This window comes from Phodopus roborovskii, unplaced genomic scaffold (genome assembly GCF_943737965.1).
Source record: "Phodopus roborovskii unplaced genomic scaffold, PHOROB, whole genome shotgun sequence".
NCBI classification, from domain to species: Eukaryota; Metazoa; Chordata; class Mammalia; order Rodentia; family Cricetidae; genus Phodopus; species Phodopus roborovskii.
The window spans coordinates 132934-155336 of NW_026125535.1; the positions used below are offsets into that span (position 1 = coordinate 132934).

The window sequence follows — 22403 nt, forward strand, 5'->3', positions numbered from 1 at the left end:
TCCCAGAATAGAATCAACTTACTGTTTTAGAACTGATTCTTGGAGAATTTATATAAACAGAAAAGGCCATGAAAAAAAAGAAAACAAGAGCAAAAATGTTTCAGTTTCAGGAAGGAGGAGGTACAGTTCATCTGGATGCCCTTGACAAACAAATACCTCTGTGGAGACAGGTACTCAGCCTTGTCCAACCAAAAAATGTGCTTGTGAAGATCTGAAGAGTGAAGGTGGAAAGAGACATCTGCCTAATGAGTCAGGTTAACCAAAATAACCCTGTGATCAGCGGAATGACAGCAGTGATCGATGTTTTAGCACCATTGCTTTCTCGCCCGCTTTGGAAAGGAGCAAACTAACTGCAACTGGTACAGGAGACAAAAGACCGAGTCATGAAAACGTGAGGGACAATGAGGTTATTTTGTTGTAACCTAATACCTGAATCCAATGATTGGACACTCCTTGCAGATGTTACACTTAGCCTGGTGCTTGGCAGTTTCTGCAGCAGCCACTCTGTGCAAAACAGGCAGCCACACCATAGACTGGGGTTCCAGGCGCATCCAGTCAAGGAAGAGAGCTGCTTCAATCTCAGGTTTATTATTGGCCTGGGAAAAGAGAAGGGAGAGGGAAGTAGGGCAACAATTCAACAAGAGATGGTGAGATAATAAGAAGGTATTAATTTGTTTAGGTAATAAATCAAAAAGAAAGAATCACAGTTTCTCAGCAAGGTTCTTTGCTCATAGCCCCCCCCCCACTACTGTCCCCTTAATATCTACCAGTGCCAACTACTTTGTCTAACAAAACCAAGAAATTGGTTTAAAGGTAATACAAAAAATACACAGCTGAATGAGACCAGATTTACCTCTAATTTTTAGAACAGATTTGTAAAAGTTAGCTGGAAGTGAAAAGCGTTTATTGATTAAAATTTATAAGAAAGGGGTAAACACCTCAAAAACTATTATTTTTTTCCTTCTGCGGGAATTCCTTTTCAATGACTTCCAGTGATGGACTTTAAATTTTCATCTAGTTCTAAAGAAACAGATACAGATCATGACAGCAGAGAAGTAGCTTTTCCAAGTCTGTATCACTAACTGATGGCAAAGCTTATTCCTGTCCACGGCCATCCTGGCCTCTGGACTCTGTCATGGTGCCCCATTGTTTCTCTATGTCCCTCTCTCAAAGTCTCAATTTCATATATATGATTCATTTCACACAGTACAATTATTTCAGAGCATTCAAAACATTGGTTGATTGATGTTACTGCAGTCATACATTTTAATCATACAGTGTGCTTTAACCTTACATGATTATAATTTTCTATATCATTACACACACACACACACACACACACACACACACACACACACATACACACACACACACACACACAGGCTTTTCTCTCTTTATTGCTTCCTTAATATCAGTCATCCAACTGAAATAAGTCTGTCTGAAGTATATCCCAGGCACTGTCTCAAAATATCTCCTTTTTAGGCGATACTCTTATTACTGATAGCAGTATTTAGTGGATATAAAATTTTATAAGAAAGGCTTTGGGGAATGTTTGTCCTCATTTTGTTTTAGCATAATGAAATGTTATTCCACTTTTGTCTCAGTTTTTGTGTTCCTACTACTTAAGATTTCCATTCCTATCAAATTCATTGTCCTTCTCCAGTCTTGCATTGTTTCCATGACATTATTTATATTGCTTAGGGTTCAGTGGGTTCCTGAAGGTGTGGCTTAGCAGCTTCATTCTGCTCGAAAATCTCAGTCATTATTTCAACAGCTAATTTTTTCTGCCTTCCTTTTCTATTTCCTTTACAGTTACATTATTTTACCTAAGTGTTAGATTTCCACATTCTCCGTTGTACTCATTGGGTCTTCTCTTGCATCTCCTCTGCCATAATCCTTTATTCCTAATTATCCACGTCTAATCATTTCTTTCCACCCTATTATCTGGGTAAATACCCATTTATTTCTTTGGCTGCATCAAGTTTGCTATAAAGTTTTCATCTTTTAAAAATATACTTATCTATCTCTTGTGTATGTCTGCATGTCTGGAGATATAGGTGTGTATATATTTACAAACAGATGTTAGCCACCATGTGGGTGCTAGGAAATGAACCCAGTCACTGGGCAAGAAGTGTTCTGAACTGCTGAGTCACCATCAGCCCCTAAAGTTTATTTTTTTCCTTCCTTTCTTCCTTTTTTTTTCTCTTTATTTCTTCTCTTTCTTGTTTCTTTTCTTTCTTTTTCTTTCTTTCTTTTCTTTTCTTTTTTTTTTTTCTTTTCTTTTCTTTTTTTTTTTTTTTAGACAGGGTTTCTCTCTGTGTAGCTCTGGCGGTCCTGGAACTCACCCTATAGACCAGGCTGTTCTCAAACTGGAAGAGATCTGCCTGCCTCTGACTCTGCCTCCCAAGTGCTGGGATTAAAGTTATGCATCAACACCACCAAGCCAGCTCCAAAAGTTTTAAAATGTAAATTTTTTAAATTGTAACTATTGAGAATTTTCTTTGCAGTACTGCAAATATCTTTAAAATGTTAGGTTACTACTACTGAACTAGAAACTTAACACTGCATATTCTAGTTCTTATCTAGATATTCTATTTGGTCAGTTTTAAGGTCAATCAGTTACAAAGCTTATACGCAATTCCCAGAAGATATTTTCACTGTTGGCATTTACTATTCTAATAGCACAAATATCATGCTCAGGACCAGCACTGGTGTGCACCAGGTCCTCTGCATATGACTTCCAGATAGTGTTTTCATGGGTCTCCTGAGTGTGTGTGTGTGTGTGTGTGTGTGTGTGTGTGAATGATTGGATCTCTGATTGTTGTGCCTTCTCTTTGGCTCTTTTCCAACCTGTTCAACTTCAATGTGACAGATTTGTTTTTTATCTTATAATGTTTTGTTATACATTAAAAAATAATAATATGCCTAATTTTCACCTACTTTGATTTCTTATGTGCTGAGCTACCTAAAAGTTTTTTTTTTTCCTATGTAAAATTCCATGATACTTTCTGGGCATTATTTGAACCACTGAATAAAAGCACCTTCTCCACAGATGACTTTTCATTTGGTTTGCCAAATAAGGGAGGGTCTTAGTTTAAGAGCATTTAAACTGAATATATGACATGGGATCTTTATAGAATACAACTAATAAGTGAGTATCCTTCCATTCTGCCCTTTTAGGCACATACCTTGATAATAAAAGGTCTAGCCACATCACAGAAAGGCAGTTAGATTTGGACTGAGATTTGGTTTACCTTGTAACAATGAGCACTCCAGCAGTACTCTAGTCCTTACTCCTAATGGCAAATTTAACACCCAGATAACGAACTGTTTAACCTTGAATATCTTTGCTCCAAAATGGTTAACATTTCAAACCATTGATCAAAAATACCTGCCAATCCCTTTTCTCTATGTAAGAGTCATCACAGACAAACTATAGAATTATTTTTTAAAGAAATCACTGAATGTGAAAACAAAAAAGATCATGTAAGTCAATCATTCTTTTGCACTGGCACTACGGTGCTGTTCTTCAGAGTCTAAGCTCTCCTAAACCAGTGCCAGTGTGTTCGTACAGTCACTGTCTAAGTACCACCCAGGTGAGAAAGCAAACATTCTGAAAGAGTGATCTTGGACCAAGATCAAAAATGTTGCATCATGCTGAACTGAAATCACAGCAAGCATGCAAAGTACAAGATAACTCTATATTCACAGCCCTCAAATTTAGGCCTCAGCTTTGCTACTCACTGTCCATGCAGTCTTGGGAAAAAAAATCGTTAGCTTTATTCCTTCATTTTCCTCTGTTATGAAATGAAAAATTTAACATTACCTGCTTCACAGGGCTGTTTTAAGATTACATGAGTTACCAAAATGAAAGCTAACTATGTTAGTATTTGGCATATAGCAAGAAACATGATTGCTGAGGTTACCATTCCTGGTATTATTCAGTTGACTGGAAGCTTAGATTTAACCCAGGGTTTTTTTACATGCTAACTTTACACAGTCTTCTCAATGTTTATCAGAATTTCTGCATTTGGCCCTTCCTGATCATCTATGTTCCTTTTATTTCTTCATGTGGCATGTCTTAGTTTGTCAGTATCCTTCAAAAAGCAATGTCCCAAATAATTTCTACTAGGTTAAAATAATTAAGGATTAATAAATGTAATTTTACCATACACCCACCTCTTAAAAACACTTAACACTTTAAAATACTTAATACTTTCACATGTTAAAAATGAAGGTCATCAGTTAACTTTGTTTGACTTCAAATTTTCCCCAGTTATAATTCAGTGACCCCAAGAACTTTATTCACTTATAGCTCACAAGTTCTGTGAGTAACACAATACATTGTCGAGAATGCTGTTCTCTTCTGATATCCACAGTTCTTTAGCTCTATACTTCTCTTATTGGCATATCTTTCCTTTCACATCTGTCAAGAATTTTCCTGTTGGTTTGAGTCCATTGTAAACATTTCATTGGTTTAAGAATCCTGACAAAAATAAATTAGCTACCCCCACGTTAGGGATTTTCATATTTAAAAATATGTGCTCTCTCTTCACATTGAAAAGTTACTGGTAAAGCCAAGCATGGTGGTTCATGCCTTTAATCCCAGCATTTGGGAGTCAGAGGTAGTTGGATCTCTGTGAGTTCAAGGCTAGCCTAGTCTACATAGTGATTTTCAGGACAACCAGGGCTATGTAGACAGGCCATATCTGTCTGTCTGTCTGTCTGTCTGTCTGTCTGTCTGTCTGTGTGTAGAGAGAGAGAGAGACAGAAGGTGCAAGGGAGTGAAGGAGGGAGGGAGGTGGAGAGAGGGAGGGAAGTAGGAAGAAATGAAGATTACCGTTAAAAGTCTTGACTAGACCAAGGGCAAACATTAAGACATACTGAGAAAGCCTACCAGTTTAAAATAACCTGTGATTCTGTCCTCTATGTTTGTTGAACTCTTCCCAATAATATCACCTAGTCTCTGCTGCACACATTCCTCCATCATACAAAGACATAATGTGAGACTTTGTCGAAAGAACTGCCAAGTACTCAGCTACAATATGTCCTATAACAATCTCTTGCTCCACTGGTCTAGAAACAAACTTTAGCAAAATAACCCTTTCTAGCCAGGAGACAAACCATTACAGAAAATTGGTAAATTGAAAAGCATTACTAATTCATCACTATTTATGGTATGAATTTACTGATGCTTAATAAGAACACACACACACACATACACACACACACACACACACACACACACACACACACATATATATATATATATATATATAATCTGACTTATGTTAAAAGGCTAGACTAATATGCATTAAGAGACACACAACATGGTAAGAATTCATACTTATGCAAAGTATAAATAATGATGTAAAATATGTTTTCATTGCCCCCTGCAAAAAGAACAAGGAAAGAAGTATGAGTCAGAAACAAGAATAGCCATAAGGAAAATGCAGGAGGGACTAGGGGCTCAGTGGTAGAATACATACTTAGCATGGATAAAAAAAACCCTGGATTCCATCTCTAGGACTACAAAAAAGTAATAAATAAATAAACAAACAAATAAATAAATAAGGGCTGGGGCTATGGCTCAGTGGATGGGAGAGCTTGATACATATGCATAAAAATTAAAGTTCAAATCCTCAGCCACATGTGCCTGTAAAGCTGTGCTATGAGTAAGTGGATACAAGAAAATTACTGGCATTTGAGGGTCACTAGCTTATCTCTGGTTTAAGTGAGAAACCCTGGCTCAGGGGAATACGGCAGATAATAATGGACTAGGATATCCAACATCCTTTTGTGGCCTACACATGTAAAAGAGCACATGCATCAGCCCACATATGTAAGGAGAAAACAGAAATAAATGCATTAGAGAAGGAAATACCATGCCTGTAATGTGTAATTAATAGTGGGGAACAGGGACTAATAGTATTGAAGGTTCATTGAGAGGAAATGATCTTATCACTCTCACATGGTTTAATCCCTTCACAGAAAAACAGAAGAGAAGGGGCTTCTAGTTCCCACCCCAACCAATCAGTTATTGACAGTTGGTGGCTTCTACTATGGAAATCAGTATGGTGCACAATCAGGAAACTGATAATAGATCTACCTCAATATCTTGGGCATATACTCAAAAGACTCTACACCCTGCTACAGAGTTACTTGTGCATCTATATTATTGCTGTTCTACTCACAAAAGCCAGAAAATGGAAACAGTCTAGATGTCCATCCAGATGAATGGAAATGAAACTGGAATGGCGACATGAATGGAAATGAAACTGGAATGGTGACATAAAGGGATACTATTCGGTTATAAAGAAATACAAAATTATGAAATTCACAGGTAAATGAATGTGGCCAGAAAAAAACCATTAAGAATGAGATAACCCACACCTAAAAAGGCAAGTATTGTACATAATCTTTTATGTATGGATGTTAGCTATTACAACTTCAATAGGCATGCTACAATCTGTAACCATAGAGTAAGGGAGTAGGGAACACCGGAGGGTCTTCCAAGAAAGGAAACTAGAATAGACAGTTATGGAGAGACAGGGGTGAGGCTGGAGTGGGATGATTAAATAGGGAGAGAAAAGAGTGGTGGAATGGAGGGAATATGGAAAGTGTCAACTGACACCAAGAGCTATTTGAGTGGTCATATTGAAACCTGCTACTGTAGAAGCTTCTTAAAATATATATACATATATGAATGGAATCTAAATGGAGTCACCAAATAATGGAAGAGGTAAAGCCCCAAACTCCACACCTTTTACCATCAAATGAAACACCCAGTTTCAGGAATGGGTTACATCTAACAGTATTGCTGGTCAAGGGATCCCACGGATACCCCCAAACAACTTACACTTTTGCAAAGGCTATTGGTTGCTTTTCACAAACTGATGGTAAAGCCCTATTCCTGAAGACAACACCTCCACAAGTCAAGTTGGTGTCTACTATAGTCTTCGTCCCTACTGACTAATGTTTGTGGGGTTGGAAGGTACTTTGCATACTACCAGAGGAGAAAACTAAACATAAAGCCTTAGGTGTACAATGGCAACCTGAAGTCAAGATGTATGAATATAATAGTAGCACAAAGCTTTGGGAGTAACAAGCCACTATCTGATTGGATTTAAGGCCCAGGTCATGAAATGAAACGCATGCCTGAAACTTCTTGAGTGACCAACAACCTGAGACTAGATAGGCCATGGACCTGGGGAAAAACCATATACTACTATTCTGCTAAAGGAATGTAGCAATAATATGACTCTTAACAACACTCTGCCATACTCATAGATTAGTATCTAGTTCAGCCATTATTGGAGAAGCTTCATCCTGTGTTAGATAAGAACAAACACAGATACCCACAACTGGGCAATGTGAGAGACCTTGGAACAAAATGAGATATTGCCATAAAATTTCTCTCCTCAGGTCTCAGGTAACTTTGTAGAAAGTGGATTGACTGCAAGGGCCAATGAGGATGGAGGGCATCAAAGAAACAGTGCCTTCTAAAAACAATATGACCGGCACACATATGAACTCAGAGAGACTGTGATGTCATGCACAGGGCCTGCATAGGGTCTTAGCTCTGAGAGGGTGAGTAGACACAAGCTTCCATCCCTAACCAAAAGCTATCTTCAATTGTCAACTGTTTGCAAGGGAAAAGTCAGTTTCTCCAATGAAGTCTCACTGGGTATGTAAACCACACTTAAGGGTAGGTACAATGCCTAGCAGTGCATGGTTAATATATTTTTTGTCTCATATTTCCTTTTGGCATTCTTTATCTTACTGTTCTTTTGCTTGCATAATATGGTTTCTAATTCTGTGTCTTTATGGGTTTTATCTTCTCTCTCATTTGTGTTTCTCTTGTGCTTTTTGTTTTGTATCATCCTGGTTTTTTTTGTTTGTTTGTTTGTTTAATTTTTTATTCCCTGTTTGTTTTCTAAAGAGATAGAAAGAAAAGGTAGAGTTGGGTCGGTTGGGGAGATCAGAAGACGAAGGAAGGAAACTATGATCAGAATACATTGCATGGAAATAATATTTTCCATTAACATACATTTGGTGGCCACTCAGTTTTCTTTAAGGGTTTGACTTCTAATAGGTGAACCATGCTCCAATGGAGCATGCATTTGTAAAGGCAATACAAAATGGTCCTGGTGGGTTATTTTTCTTTAAGAGACTGAATGTGGCAATGCGTGTCTTTAATTCCAGCAATTGGGAGGCAGAAGCCAATCTGTTCTGCACAATTAATTCAAGGTCAGTCAGAGCTACAATAAAGGGACAGTAAGTTGGGAACTGGATAGATCTGTGAATTAGGGGAAGGGGTAAATATGATCAAAATACATGGTATAAAACTCTCTATGAGCTAATAAAAATATTAAATTAAAAACAAAAAAAAGTTTAATTCTATTGGCTAAAACTAACCCACAACTTAGAAGACACTTTATATAAAAGTACAACAAATATTAAGGGGTTTGAAAGACCTAAAAACTGCTTAAGGCAAATGGGATTATTTAGCCATGAAAACAGAAGGAGAAAGGAAAAGAACAAGCAAGAAAGGGTTGCTGAAAGGGCGATATAATAACAGTTTTCAATTATGTGGACGGCTCTTGCATAGGGGCTTGTGACCAGCTGTTCTATCCCTCCACCGGGGACTGAACAAGAAGAAACAGACTTAAGCAGCATGAAGAATTTAGGCTGTAACTCACACGGAAGGATTTCCTGGTGCTGAAAGTTGTTAAAGCATTAGTGCGAATTACCAAGGGAAGCAGTAGACTGTGCTCTTTCAAAATACTATACATTCTTTAGTGTTTAAGGTTTGGAAATTCTCAACTTTCTTTCCAGCTCTCAAGATATACAAGCCATCATTTTGGCTTTTAAACCTGCTCACCAATGCCAACTGACAGCACTGAAGACAAGATATGGGGGTTCATATTCTCATTGTTTCCATTTTTCATTTTTATAACAAAACTACTCGTATCCCCATGGTGTATTGTCTCTGCTTTTGTCTGGCAACAAAGAAGAAGGAATTAAAAACCAGGCTAGCTTCTATAAAGATTTAACAGAACTAAAGTTAAAACCCAACTGCAATTGCATTTTGATCATTACACACACACACACACACACACACACACACACAAAGAGAGAGAGAGAGATACAGAGACAGAGAGATTCATGAGTGGATACTAAATTAATGATGTATTCTAAATAAAAACCATGTTGGCATTCAAGGGATTGCAATAATTCTTATGGATTCCTTACATACATTCCTTACATACATAAAACCTTAAATGCTGCCTTGAAGTCAACTATGCAAAAGACAATTTATGCCCTGGGTTTTCTTTGATGGATGGTATTTTTACTTTTGATTTTGGCAATACATCCTTTTCTCTGTATCCACTGCATATGCGTAAAATGGTATCCCAGTTACTTCTACTGTGATAGACAGAGCAGAGTTTGGAAGTATCTTAATTTTCCTTATGTCTTAACTATCCAGGGCAGAATGGTGGGGGTGGGGGTTGGGAGGTTATGAATATAACTTGGTTGGTCAAGGGATTATGTAGTATGCAGTAAGCCTAAGTTCTGCCCCTGGCAGCATATAAAATTGGGTAAAGTGGTACACATCTGCAATCCCAGCTTTTATGAGATGGAGGTAGGATGATCAATCAGAAGCCAAGGTCATCCTTGGCTATATGCTGAGTTCCAGGAGGCCAATCTAGACAAATGAGACCCTATCTTCCAACAAAAGAAAGAAAGAAAAAGGAAAAAAAATAATCATGAAAATTAGGAGAAACAATCATTGTCATTGCTGTTATTCTATCACAGCATATTGGAGGGTGAGTTTATACTCATGTCACTTTTTACACAAGTAACTGGAAAAGTGGTTAGAAAAAATCCTGATATATAAAGTTTCTAAACAAACTATTTCATTGCCAATATAAGAAATATAAGAGTATTAAATGGCAAGTTGGAGATAATTACTTGTTAAGTTATCGAAGAACCAACTTGTTGCCAGGAGATCAAACTGACACCTCACTTTTCTCTAGAGATAACAGCACTGGGCTGGATAGATGGCTCAGCCATTAAAGACTAGGCTCATAACCAAAAATATAAGAGAAAATAACATCATTTCATTGTTAAAGAACAAATGCAACTGGAAGATTTCTCAGCAAGCCACAAATTTCAGCTATCAAAACATACATATCTTATTTTTAAGGGAAGACAACCAGCATTTCTCCTCTGAGGTTTATGTAAACCATGGCAATACTAACAAATCAAAATAATCCATATTGAGAAGGAAACATTATATAAGTTTGTACCTAGTTACTCTCACAATAACAAAAAGCTACAAAAGTGGAATCAAGATTTGTCTATCCATTCATTAGTTTCTTTCCTTAATTGAAAATTATTCAAAGGCAGGAACTGTGCTTCAAGGCCTTAATTGTTGGTAGGAATTAATTTTCAAAGTGATCACATTTTAAAAAGGAAGACTTATAAGAGTAGAGTGAATTTATAATGAAACCAACAATAGTGGCCTAGTTATCCCAAAGCACAACAAATGTCTCTCTGCCAGACGATCTGTGATGGTATTCCACACAAAAAGTGATCTGTAGACTTTGGAGAGACCTTTAGAATGATTTGTCTTAAAATGTAAGAATATACAAAATCCATACTGAGAGCTTTAGAAAAAGAAATCTTCACAGGTGAGCAAGCCAGGTTCTAAGGTCAGAGGTTCTCAACCAAGGTTGATAATGGCTCAGATGACATGTGAAAAGTTTTACAGATGTTTTGGTTGCTACAAGAGAGTGGGAAGAAGCTCAACCAGCATCCAGTAGATGCAAGCCAAGATCCTGAAATATTACAGGAAATACAGGCCAGCCTCCCACGACAAAGAATTAAAATTATGTTGATTTAAAGTATCGTAAGCACCAAGATTGATAGCCATGATTAACTTGTCATAACTAATAAACCAATATGGTTCATCAGTAATAACAGAACGGCAGACTTTCCTGGGAGCCCTACAGAGTACCTAGCTGGTTGGCATCTGGTTGGCATAGTACCCTATGATGGGTCTGTTCAGCGCTTGTCTCAGAGAGAAATGCTATATTGCCTCATACTGTGCACAGAGAGAATGAAAAAGACTGACAAATACAATGCTTCAGAACATGAGTTGTAAAGATGTCTGCTAAAACTATAGGCCCTGACTTCAAGTTGCTTTTTAAACAGAAATTCTATGTGATATATTTGGGGTAGGAAAAGCAGCAGAAATTATTAAATTAATCATGGAAAATAATTATCCTATGTCAGATAAGACAGACTAGCTGATACAGTTATGTGCATACATGAACAAAGGTGTGAAGAACGACAACCACTAAATATACAAATACTGAATGCACATATGTAGATAGAATATTTTTATAAAAAAAGAAGCATTTGGAGAAAACACTGGGGACAAACTACATAATTTTAAAGTATGTTCTTCCTGACTACCCCATTTTCTCTTTTCACTAGGAAGATGTTCTATTCATAAATCTCAATAATCATTTCAGCATCGCTGCCACTGTGAACAGGCAATGACATGAACAGCCAACAGTTCAACTTTTGTGATCCAGATTTTTCAAAGCCCTACTATTGAGAAAGCTTTATGAAATCTAATTGAACAGTCTGTAGACAAGAATTTCAAATGACAGAGTGGTTGGTCAGGGTCAGACAGGATAGGACAAGCAGTTCCTGACTGTTCCCTGAGCAACCTCTAAATCTACCAAGGGCATCAGTGGAATATTTTACATAAGAGAGAAGTCTACACTAGCACTGAACATAAAAGGCAGAACGGGCACACGTTGTAAAGAATATTAATGACTCTTCCTCCAAACTATCCCATTTTTTATGAAAATCAAATGAGTGATAAAATAAACCTCTATAAAACTATGCAAAACCTGCATGTAACAAATAAACCACAAAGAAATTGTCAGTTTCATCCTCCTAGACACCGATACTTGTGTTTTGCCTTTGAGTTGCTGAGGAAACTAGTGTAGAGACACAGGGATCATTTATTTCAGGTCTTACACAATGCTTTTTTCATGTTTTACTCTTAATGTGTCCTACTTCTGTTCAGAGAACAGTCTATTTTCATGTAAAATGCCACACTCTATGGACAACACTGTTTCCTTTGCCCTACAGCTTCCTTGCAAGAGTTATTACCCAGAAGATCAAGTAAGATTTTGCTGATAATGACCAAGCTTTGAGATCAGTACAGTAATCTATTTTACTTCTGCCATTAAAACAGCATATAATAAAAAGAAAAACTTGGGGATAGGTAACCTTATGATAATCTGTTTTAACTTTAAGTTACAGATAAGAAAAGGCCCAAAGTGATTAAAGAACTAGCTCAAAATTATCTATCATTTTAATACTAAAACATGGATGCTAAAACTAGTATGAAAAATGGAGGACAACCAGTTTGACAGCTGGGGAACCAGCATTGGACCAAACAATGCCCACTGAACAGTTAGGAGGCCTGGGCAATCATGGTGCCTCTGGTAATGGAACCAGTGTTTATCCCTAGTGTACAAATGGGAGCCTATTACCCACAGAGGGAAGATCTGTCAGCCTTGATACACAGGGAAGAGGGCCTAGATTCCTCCCCAAATGATGTGACAGACTTTGATGATTCATGTAAAATAAGATTGTTTCTAGCTTAAATAAAAATTTATTTTAAAAGGGAGGACAAAATAATTTTCTATGGGAACATGAAAGTTGATCTCTGAAATTCTTTCAAATACTTTGATGCCTTAATTTTAGAGTTCTAAGCTGTGATTAGGTAAGAAAGCCCTTTTAAAGGAAATGTAAAAAAATCCATTAATTTTATGTAAAATTCTCTGCTGAGAAAAGCATATTGATATTAATTTGCCATGAAAGCAAGTTCCCCAAAACACTGTGATGAATGCATACTTACGTATCTTTTATCTCGTTCCCACTTATTTTTGTTTTTATCAATACTTGTTCTTCACACCATTAGATTCTATGGCATATATGAGCTGCCTAGACTGATAGGTGTGGCTCAACATATACTGAAGTAGAAAATGGGTGTGGAGAAGGTGGAACAGAAATACCTATGACCTTCTCAGTCCTCATTAACACACCATTTCAGTTATGTGGTTTGTCTTCATAAACTTACTCTTTCTGTAGAAAGAGTCTGTTACCATGGAAATATTTATATCCCAATGAGGGGAAAGGATTGACTCTCTGCATTGTCATTTTAAATGATGCTGTAGCAAAAATAACATCATTTGTATATTCACGTTAATGCCCAAGAAAATATGGGGGTGGAGAGATGGAAGCCCCTTCTTTATATAAGAAAACTAAGTAATGCACTCACAGAATGTTAGAATTAGAAAATCATATTATGCCACCACTACTAGACTACTAAGATTGAAGGAAGAACAACCAAAGGTTGTTAAGGATAGCCACAGAGTCTCACATTATCACAATAATTACTCTCTAATTACAATGGGAAAGGGTGTACTTTGACAATGGAAGCATGTGCCAATACCAATATGATTAGTTTTACCCATAAGAACAGAGTTCAAATTTCTTCCTCCTAATGTGTGATGTGGTCCAGTGGGAGGACACAGCAGCAGCATCTCTACAGTCTTAGAGCAAACAGAAAACCTTGAAGTCTAGTCATGATGAAGAGAACCCCAGAACATGAATATTTTGTAAGAAACCTGGTCTGGCAGCTGAAGAAGTAGCTCAGTACACTGAATGCTCATCCAGAGGACCCAAGTTTGTTTCCCAGTACCCACAAAGTGGCTCACAACCATGGCAACACGAGTTTTGGAACATTTGCTGCCTTCTTCTGGCCTCCAGGGGTACTGCATACATGTGGTCACAGAAATATAAGCATGCAAAAAACCCATACAATTAACAAGAAGTAATCATTTTTTAAAAGCAAACTGGTCTATACCAATTCAAAAACACCAATCTTATCAAAGAAAACTGGGAAAACACAAATAATATAAAATGCTGAGGGACTGTGATGGCTAAGTTTGGTTATCAACTTGACTATATCTGGAACCAATTAGAACCCATGCAGCTGAGAAGGATTTTCTTAATTGGATCAATTGAGGTGAGAAGAACCACCCTAAATCTGGATCATTTGAAGTCAAGAAGATCCACCCTAAATCTGGGATATACCTTCTGTAGCAGTCCACATAAAATGACATGGAAGAAGGAAGCTTTAGTCTTTGGCCTGTTTGCCTTAACTCTAGCTGTCAAATTCATCTATCCTGGTGCTGAAGTATTACTTCACTGGCATGAAAACCTATATCCAGCCTCCTGGACTGAACAACAACTGGATTTGTGACCTTTCCTTGAGAGATAGCCATTGCTGGACTAGACAGATGTGTGTGTGTATGTGTGTATTCAAGTATAAGGGAAATGTCTTGATTGGATCTTGAAAATAAATAGCTGTATATGAGGAACACTCTAGGACAAAAGAGATTTATTTCAATGTGGATATTGTTGGATGAATTACTAGACTGATTTAAATTATATAAATGACAAGAAACATTATCACTTATGTATCCAGTAATAAACATGGAAAATTATAAAAGTATTAAGTGTCAGAATCATGCTCTCTTGTTTCCTTGACTTGATGGCACATGATTTATGGAAAACATATGTAAATTCAAATAATTAGGTTTGTGCTCTGATTCCTATTTTCTTTTAAATGGTGTATGATAAGTTATGTTTATGCATGTGCTTGTTTACATATGGCACACAGGGAGGGCTCTAAGAGTAGTACATATATATACACACATCAGAAAACTAATGGTTACAGAAATGCATAAGATAAATGGTTGTCCATTATTCTATTATTGACTTTGTGATTGAAATGTTTCTAAAATAAAATAATGTCTGGGAACCATCATTTCCCTCAAGTCATCCCTTCAGAAGGAAGGGCAAGGTAGGAGGATGGCTACAAGAGTTTTTAATAAGCACAAGAAGGAAGTTCAAATGGTCTTAACATAAATGACATATAATAGGAAAATCTCAAGACCTCACAAACCAGGAGCCTAACCCAAAACTCTGTCTCTCTTCTCATCACAGTCACTCAAACACCCTCTTCTGCACTGTCTAGATGTGCTTTTCTGGGATTCTAAATGTGTCCTTCCATCCATGAAAATGAGTTCTCCCACATCTACAGAATTTTCCTCTTGTTTGAAGTAGAGATTGAAAGGTCAAGACTTGTCTTAAAACAAGAAGTAAAAGGCTTCCCATAACTGCTGTCTTGAGTAAAAATGAAGTGTTTTATTTAAAGTCATGAAGATAATGAGCATGTTGGAGGCCAGCAGCCACTGCTCTAAATATTAATCAGGACTCTGAATCACCCATTAAAGATAAAAATCAGCCTAAACAATAACACATGGTGATTATTCACTCTTCATTTACATGTTCAAGGACACCTCTCTTGACCTCAAGCTCTCACTCCACCTGACTAATAAACCAATTAACACCCTGGCCTTAGAGAACAAATTGAAGTCTATGCAAATCATTTCATATACTCAGTGTTTGTAATTTATGACAGAGAGCTCCTACTCAAAAGAAAGTTTTACAGATGTGGAGATGTTCTAATCATGATGCTATAGAACATACTTCATGAAGTATAGAGAATGATAATTTATACAATCATATAACATAAAGTTAACTCTTCCATTGCTGTGTCCTCTGCTCATTTAAAATCCAGTTGAGGAAGAAACAGAATTAGAGAAATAAAATGCATAGATTGGAAATGAGCAAGATGGCAATAAAGCAAAGGGAATTTTAGAATTGTTCAATGTCTCTATTGTAATGGAGGTGACATGACTTCTTTGTCTAAACTCGGAACTGAACATCAACTAGTAAATGCTACTATGTCAAATAAAATGTAGCACTAGAAAAAGGCAAAACAAAATCTCTCTGTGTGTGATATGTACATATGTGTGAGCAAGGGTTTTGCATGTGTATAAACAGGCCCGAGGAGGACTTCACGCGCTCTACTCTATCACCTTTGCCCTTTCTTTGAAACAGAGCATTTTACTAACCCTTTGACTCAATGAACCTGAAGCTTGAATGTTAGCTGAGTATAAACACTTGTCCTATCTCTGTGAACCCTCAGCTGAATCTAGAGACATATTCAGTCACACCCACCTTTCACCTGGCTGTTTGAGATCCAAATTCAGGTCCTAATGTTTGTACAGGAAGCATTCACAGCCACTGAACTATTTCCCTAGTCCAGAAACCTTTTAAAATATCATAAAATATTATAAAGCAGGTACCTCAATGGCTCAGCAGGTAAAAGTACTTGGTGTAAAGCATCTTGAAAACCAGAGTTTCATTTTCAGAACTGACATATTGGAAGGAGAGAACCAGCATCTGCATAAGCTAACATGTGGGCACACATGCGTGTGTGCATGCACGAACACCACACACACACACACACACACACACACACACACACACACACACACTCACATAAACATACAGACACGCAAATAAGTAAATGTTGTTAAATTTTTCAAATGTCATTCCAGACCACCCAGAGCTACATAATGAAATCTTATTTAAAAACTCCAAATGTAAGTGAAATAAGAACTTCCACCTGTCAGATAAATGAGTTAAGATATGTTGAAGAGATTGGATAAATGGATAAAAATCTTTCAGGAGTAAGTTTTATATTTTCTCATCTTAAATAATCTTTAAAAAAAAACCTTTCCATTCAGAGCAGATTGGAGGAGGGGGCATGGGGAGAGCAGGAAGAGAGGAGGGAGAGCAAGAAATGGGCATTGTTTTTCATCCATGAGGCCTTGGATTAAGCCCCTAGTATCACAGCAAAAGAAGAAAGTAAATGAACAAATCAAACTACCTAAACCTTTCTTTCCTTCCCTTTCTTCTCATTCTGAGAAAAATTGAGGTGGAGATGCTAACTTGTGAAAAAGCTTACCCTCTACAATAGGTAGGCTACCTCAATGAATATGAGTACCCATCCTTCAGTCCAAAGGGGGTAGAGAAAGAATGTCTATAGAACCTCCCCAAAAACCAGGATTTTTTTAATGTTATCTAAGGAATTAAAATATAAAATGTGATGAACTTCCTTGGGAATTGATATCCAATTATGGAAAAAGTCTTCTAGCATGACATTTTTACAACTGCATAGAAATAATCTTAAGAGCTTCAAATTGAATCCACAGATGCTTAGTTATAGGTATAGTGAACTGCTATTCTTGACAAAATATTGCTATGTCAAAAGACACTCAAGGTAATCATAGCTAATGCTCAGCCTAGCATGTGCCCACCAAAACTAAATAATTTACCTCTGCTGGCTCATTGAACTCTCATAAGACTACCAAGATGTCAGAAGCCAGGGAAGGTAAGAAATATGTGTGTATAAATCTGGCCCACAGCTGACTTCACAAATCAAATTTCATTGTTTAAGTATTTAACCACTCTGACATTCACAACACCAAAGATGTTTGTATGATTTTTTACATATGAGATACACACACATACTTATGTTTAATAATTGAGGCTGTAATTCATTCTCATTTCTGTATTTGTTCTATAGTATAGTAACTATACATTGATGATATTCATTTTGTCATTTGAATATAAAAATTCAGCATATAGATGAAACAGCAATGATGCATTCATTTTGAATGTATGAATACAGCAGGAGGCAGAAAACAGATGTAGAATAAGCATACTTCGACACCCTAGCACTTGTAGATGAAGCATATTGAATATAAAGTTGGTGTACAGAAGTCTATCTAAATAATAAAGTCATTAAAGTGTTTACAGAAGAAAACAATACAAAGCCCATCATAGTGGAGGAAGGAAGTACTGCTCAGGATAGTGACAAATGCTATTTGCTGATACATTACTCTTTCTGAAGTCACTGAAGTTTTGTACCTAAAGGTAATATTTGATTTTAGTTAAAAACAGACAAGGCCCAAATGCTATTATACTATTTGAAAAACAATTATAATATAGGTTACTGTAGATATGGGCACATGAGAATAGATACTGGTAGATTCCGGAAGAGAGTGTTACATCTCTTGGAGGTTGAGATACAGGCAGTTGTGGGCTGTCCAGCATGGGTTCTGGGAACCACACCCAGATTCTCTTCAAGAGCGACATGCACTCTTATCCACTGAGCTACACATCCAGCCCCCATATTAGAGTATTTGTAACAAAGATGTGTGTATTGAGGGAGAGATGTTCATTAACTTATGCCATCCCATTGCAACATAAAACTGATATAAAGCATTATGCCAACCTAATTATCCTTTATTAGTTGCTTCAGTATTTGAAGTGGTTAATCCCAGTAGTTGGTATGATGGCACAGTACAGAATATATTCACCCTCTCTCCTTGAACATCGTTTCTTCATCTGAAAAAAGAATGATGTGGACAACCCAAAGGTTCTTTCAGGCAGTTGGTGACTCATTGCCACCATAAGATTTTCTTTCCTATGGCCTTAAAGATCAATTTCTATCTCAATGGTCTTTTTTCCTATGGAATATGAAAGAGGAACAATGTAATCAACATTAGTTGAAGCTGGATCACAAAACAGCTAAGTTTCAAAACTTTTTCATTACTGTCAAAATGAGTCAACTTTCCAGTCAATGTGGCAACAGCAGTGTGTCAGTAGCTTGACTTAGTATTACTGAAGATGCCACACACATCTTGCATAAGCAGTTTCAATATGCATAGGCATGGTTTAATTTTTACTAATTTTGGGTGGGGGTTGTAATAAGCATCATGGCATGCATGTGGAAGTCAGAATACAATTTTGTGGAATCAATTTCCTCCTTCCACCTTCATGTGTGCTTCTAAGTTTCAACTCAAGTTACCAGGCTTTTTACTCCATGGACTTCTGCCTTATCTTTTGAGATTGGGCCTCTCACTGAATCTGCAGCTCACCAATTCAGCAAGGCTATCCGGCCAGCAAGATCTCTATCCTCTCTGGCAGTGAGATTACTGGCACATGCTGCCACGCCTGGATTTTTGGATGCAGGATCCAAACTCAGATCTCCATGCTGGCAGTGTTAACATTTTATTAACTGAGCCTATCTCCCCAAATCCTTGTTTGTTCTTTTTTCAGTATGGTTTTGCTACATACCCCAGGATGGCCTCTAGCTCACTATGTAGCCCAGGATATTGATCCTTCTGCTTCAGCTTCCTATGTAATTCGATTATAGGTGCATGCGATCATACAGTCCTTACACTTATTTTTAAGTTGTCAGTTTTTTCTTTTTCTTTCTTGCTTTCTTTTCCTTTCTTTCTTTCTTTTTTCTTTCTTTTTTTTTTTTTTAGATCTGAGTGGTGACTTTCCTTTCATCTTTGTGAGCATATGGTGGGTCCAAATAGAACTGAAGACTATAGGAACCTTTTGAAGATCATCCTGAGCACTTGGCCCATAAAAGTTTACCTCACTTCCTGCCACAAGTGGACCATGAACCTGAAATTTCCATACCTTTCTAACTGTATCAGCACAGGAAAAAGAAGCTTTCTATGTGGTGACAAAGAACAAGGAAACAGAAGAGCTACTGCTTAATGTCAACATTGGAAGTGCAAAAAAGAGAAACAAGTACTTCACTACCTCCTCACAACAGCAGAAATAGCAAGCTTTGAACATGAGCTTGCTGAAGGAGCAAGCCTAGCCGGTTCCCAAGCTTTTACACTTCAAACAGAGGGCAGAGGGCATTTTCACTGCTGCTATCTTCCCCTATGGCAAATATTGTATTTTCATGATTATTGCACAATGAAAGGCAAGGTGACTACCAGAGCACCTGGTGGAGGAAAAGCAATCCAGGCCTAGGACATAGCTTCTGAAGTAACCATTCACAATAGGGTCAGTCAACGTGATGGGAAATGGTTACAAGAGTCTTACCATATATAAATAAGATAAGCCACACTTCTTATTTGACCCAGAACCTAGGACTATAGTGATGGAATATTTGTTGTGCGACCTTGAGAGCAGGCTGGGAAAAAGTGGCAGGAAGAACATATTTGGGTAAGAGGTGGCATGTATAGATGAGAATCCAACCATTCCACCAGGTGACAGAGTTTAAAGGCACAGATAAGTTGTTTAAACATAAACCCCAAAACCTCCTGAGCCAGCCGATTGTATTCTCTTCAAAGGATTGTGAGAATTCAATGAATAAATTCATTTGAATAAAGGCAAAATTTTATAAGTATCAATAATAATGACACTAATTACAATCATGCTAAATGCAAACACTGAGGCATGGCTATTCTAATGTAGCAAGAGCAATGTTTCAAATCAATGGTTGTGGAACTACATTAGGAAAGACCTGAGGGCTAAAATAAAGAAGTTAAAATTAATCCAGCAGGAAATGGATATAAATTGGAGACCTTTAATGATGGTTGTCATGTGGTAATACTTTAAAATATGTAAAAGGCCATTCAGACCAAAGAAAGACACTACAGTATGGCACTTATGCTTCCTAGGATACAAAAAAAATGCAATGGTGTACACAAGCAATAAGCAGGCTGAGAAATAAGATAAAGATTGATTGCAATGGAAAGGAATCAAAGGAAGCACTTTATTCATTGATTTTCTTTCTTTTTCTTTTCAAAATTATAAATGCTCAAAGAAGGAAATTAAAAAAAGCAAGGAGCACATAAAAAGTCACTTGTTATCACTGGGCATCTCTTGGTCAATTTCTTCCTAATCTAACAAAAGAGGTTTCCAGGAGCTTCCTGGCTAGCACAGAGGCATTCAATCAATATGCAAGATGGACTGAGTTCAAATGCTGATGCTGACAAGAGGGTTGCTTTTATAGAGATGGCAAGGATGCAAGTACGAGAGACAGAGTTCTGAAGAAGGGGCCACTAGCAAAAGCTGAGGTGGAACAGACTGGCCCCCTCACAAGGGAAAGCAGAGCTTTAATTCAACAGCCTCCTATCTAGATAACCAAATCCAAGCAGAGACTACACTTACTGTAGGTAAAGGCTGTCAAATGTGTCATTACAGGGAGGTGACAGGGAGCCCTGAGCATAGCTCTCTACAACAGGGATCATTATACAATAGAGACAGCTGTCCATGCCTCTATAATCTGATGTTTTCTTTTAACCTAAAATATAATATAGGTATACACATGTGAATATGTGTGCATGCCCTTCACAACTGGAACTTTAAAAAAAGAAGCATTTCAGTAAAAGATAAACAAGGATTAGTGAGAAATTTATAACATTGAATGTTGTTTTTTAAGTGAATTTAAAAAACAGATCTATATTATGTATGGCTGCTAGAATTCATTATATGAAAGTAATCAGTATTGGTATTCTAGAATAGATATTATTAGATGCAAAAGCATGTACAAAGTTTTCATAATGACAATATGTTCATACTTTGGAATGGTGAAAAATGCATTTATTTACCATATCTATTTTACAGCTAATCTGCCACCATTTTGGCAAAATAACTCAAAAAATATATCCCACTCTATATTAAGTGGGCTTATTTTGTGCACATTCAGTCATATTGCCTATTAACTCTTAAACAGTCAAACTGCTATCACATCCAAATAGTCACAGGGTTCTTCCTAGAAAGCTGCCTACATTTTTTCCTTGTCTATGATAAGACTTTAATTTTATAAATCTTATCCATTATGAATTAGATTAGAATGACTGAGAAATCTCACATAAGGAAAACAGCTTGTAGCGTTTAAAAATCCATAAGAATACAGTAATAAAGTAGTCCTGCAAATATCTTATTCCATTAATTCTGGTGGAATTACAACTAGAAAGAGTTGTTGAAGAAAAGCTATCTGTTAATATGAATCAAAAGCCACAACAATATTTATATCCTTAAATCTGATCATCTTACTCCTGGCAAACTTATCCAAAGGAATCAACTTTAAAGAAGAGAAAATGGACTGAGGATTGGAAGCATGAAGACTTGATTGAGCTCAGAACTCTAGGACCTACAGAAGACGAGTCATAGTAGTATAGGTCTGTAATCACACTGCTCATACAGCAAAAGGACAGGCAGAGACAAGACAGGAGAATCCCTGAAAGTTTGGTAGCCAGCTAGCCATGCACATACAGTAGCAAAAAGCAAAAGAACCTTTCTGAAACAAGATGGAAAGTTAAGAATGATGCTCAAGGGTGTCCTCTATGGGCACATGCCTTCATCCACACTGTGAACACACATACATACATACATACACACACACACACACACACACAAACACACACACACACACAGAGGCATGTATGAAATGCACACACAGAGGAGAGTGAAGGAGGGAAAGAGAGAGAGAGGAGAGAGGGAGAGATGTTTTAAAAAGGATATTCATTATAATGCTACATAGCAGTGCTACCTACTTTACCAAAAATAGA

The 22403-nt window shown here is 37.1% G+C and overlaps 1 protein-coding gene across 1 annotated transcript in view; it reads right to left on the minus strand.

The window, feature by feature from the left end:
* Positions 1-22403, minus strand: part of LOC127216135 (dystrophin) — a gene marked incomplete at its 5' end in the record, with an annotated part of 426838 nt that overhangs the window by 59895 nt on the left and 344540 nt on the right. Inside the window, one exon of the mRNA XM_051176680.1 lies at positions 430-596. Within this exon, the coding sequence (XP_051032637.1) occupies positions 430-596 (167 nt within the window). The remainder of the gene's footprint in view (positions 1-429; positions 597-22403) is intronic.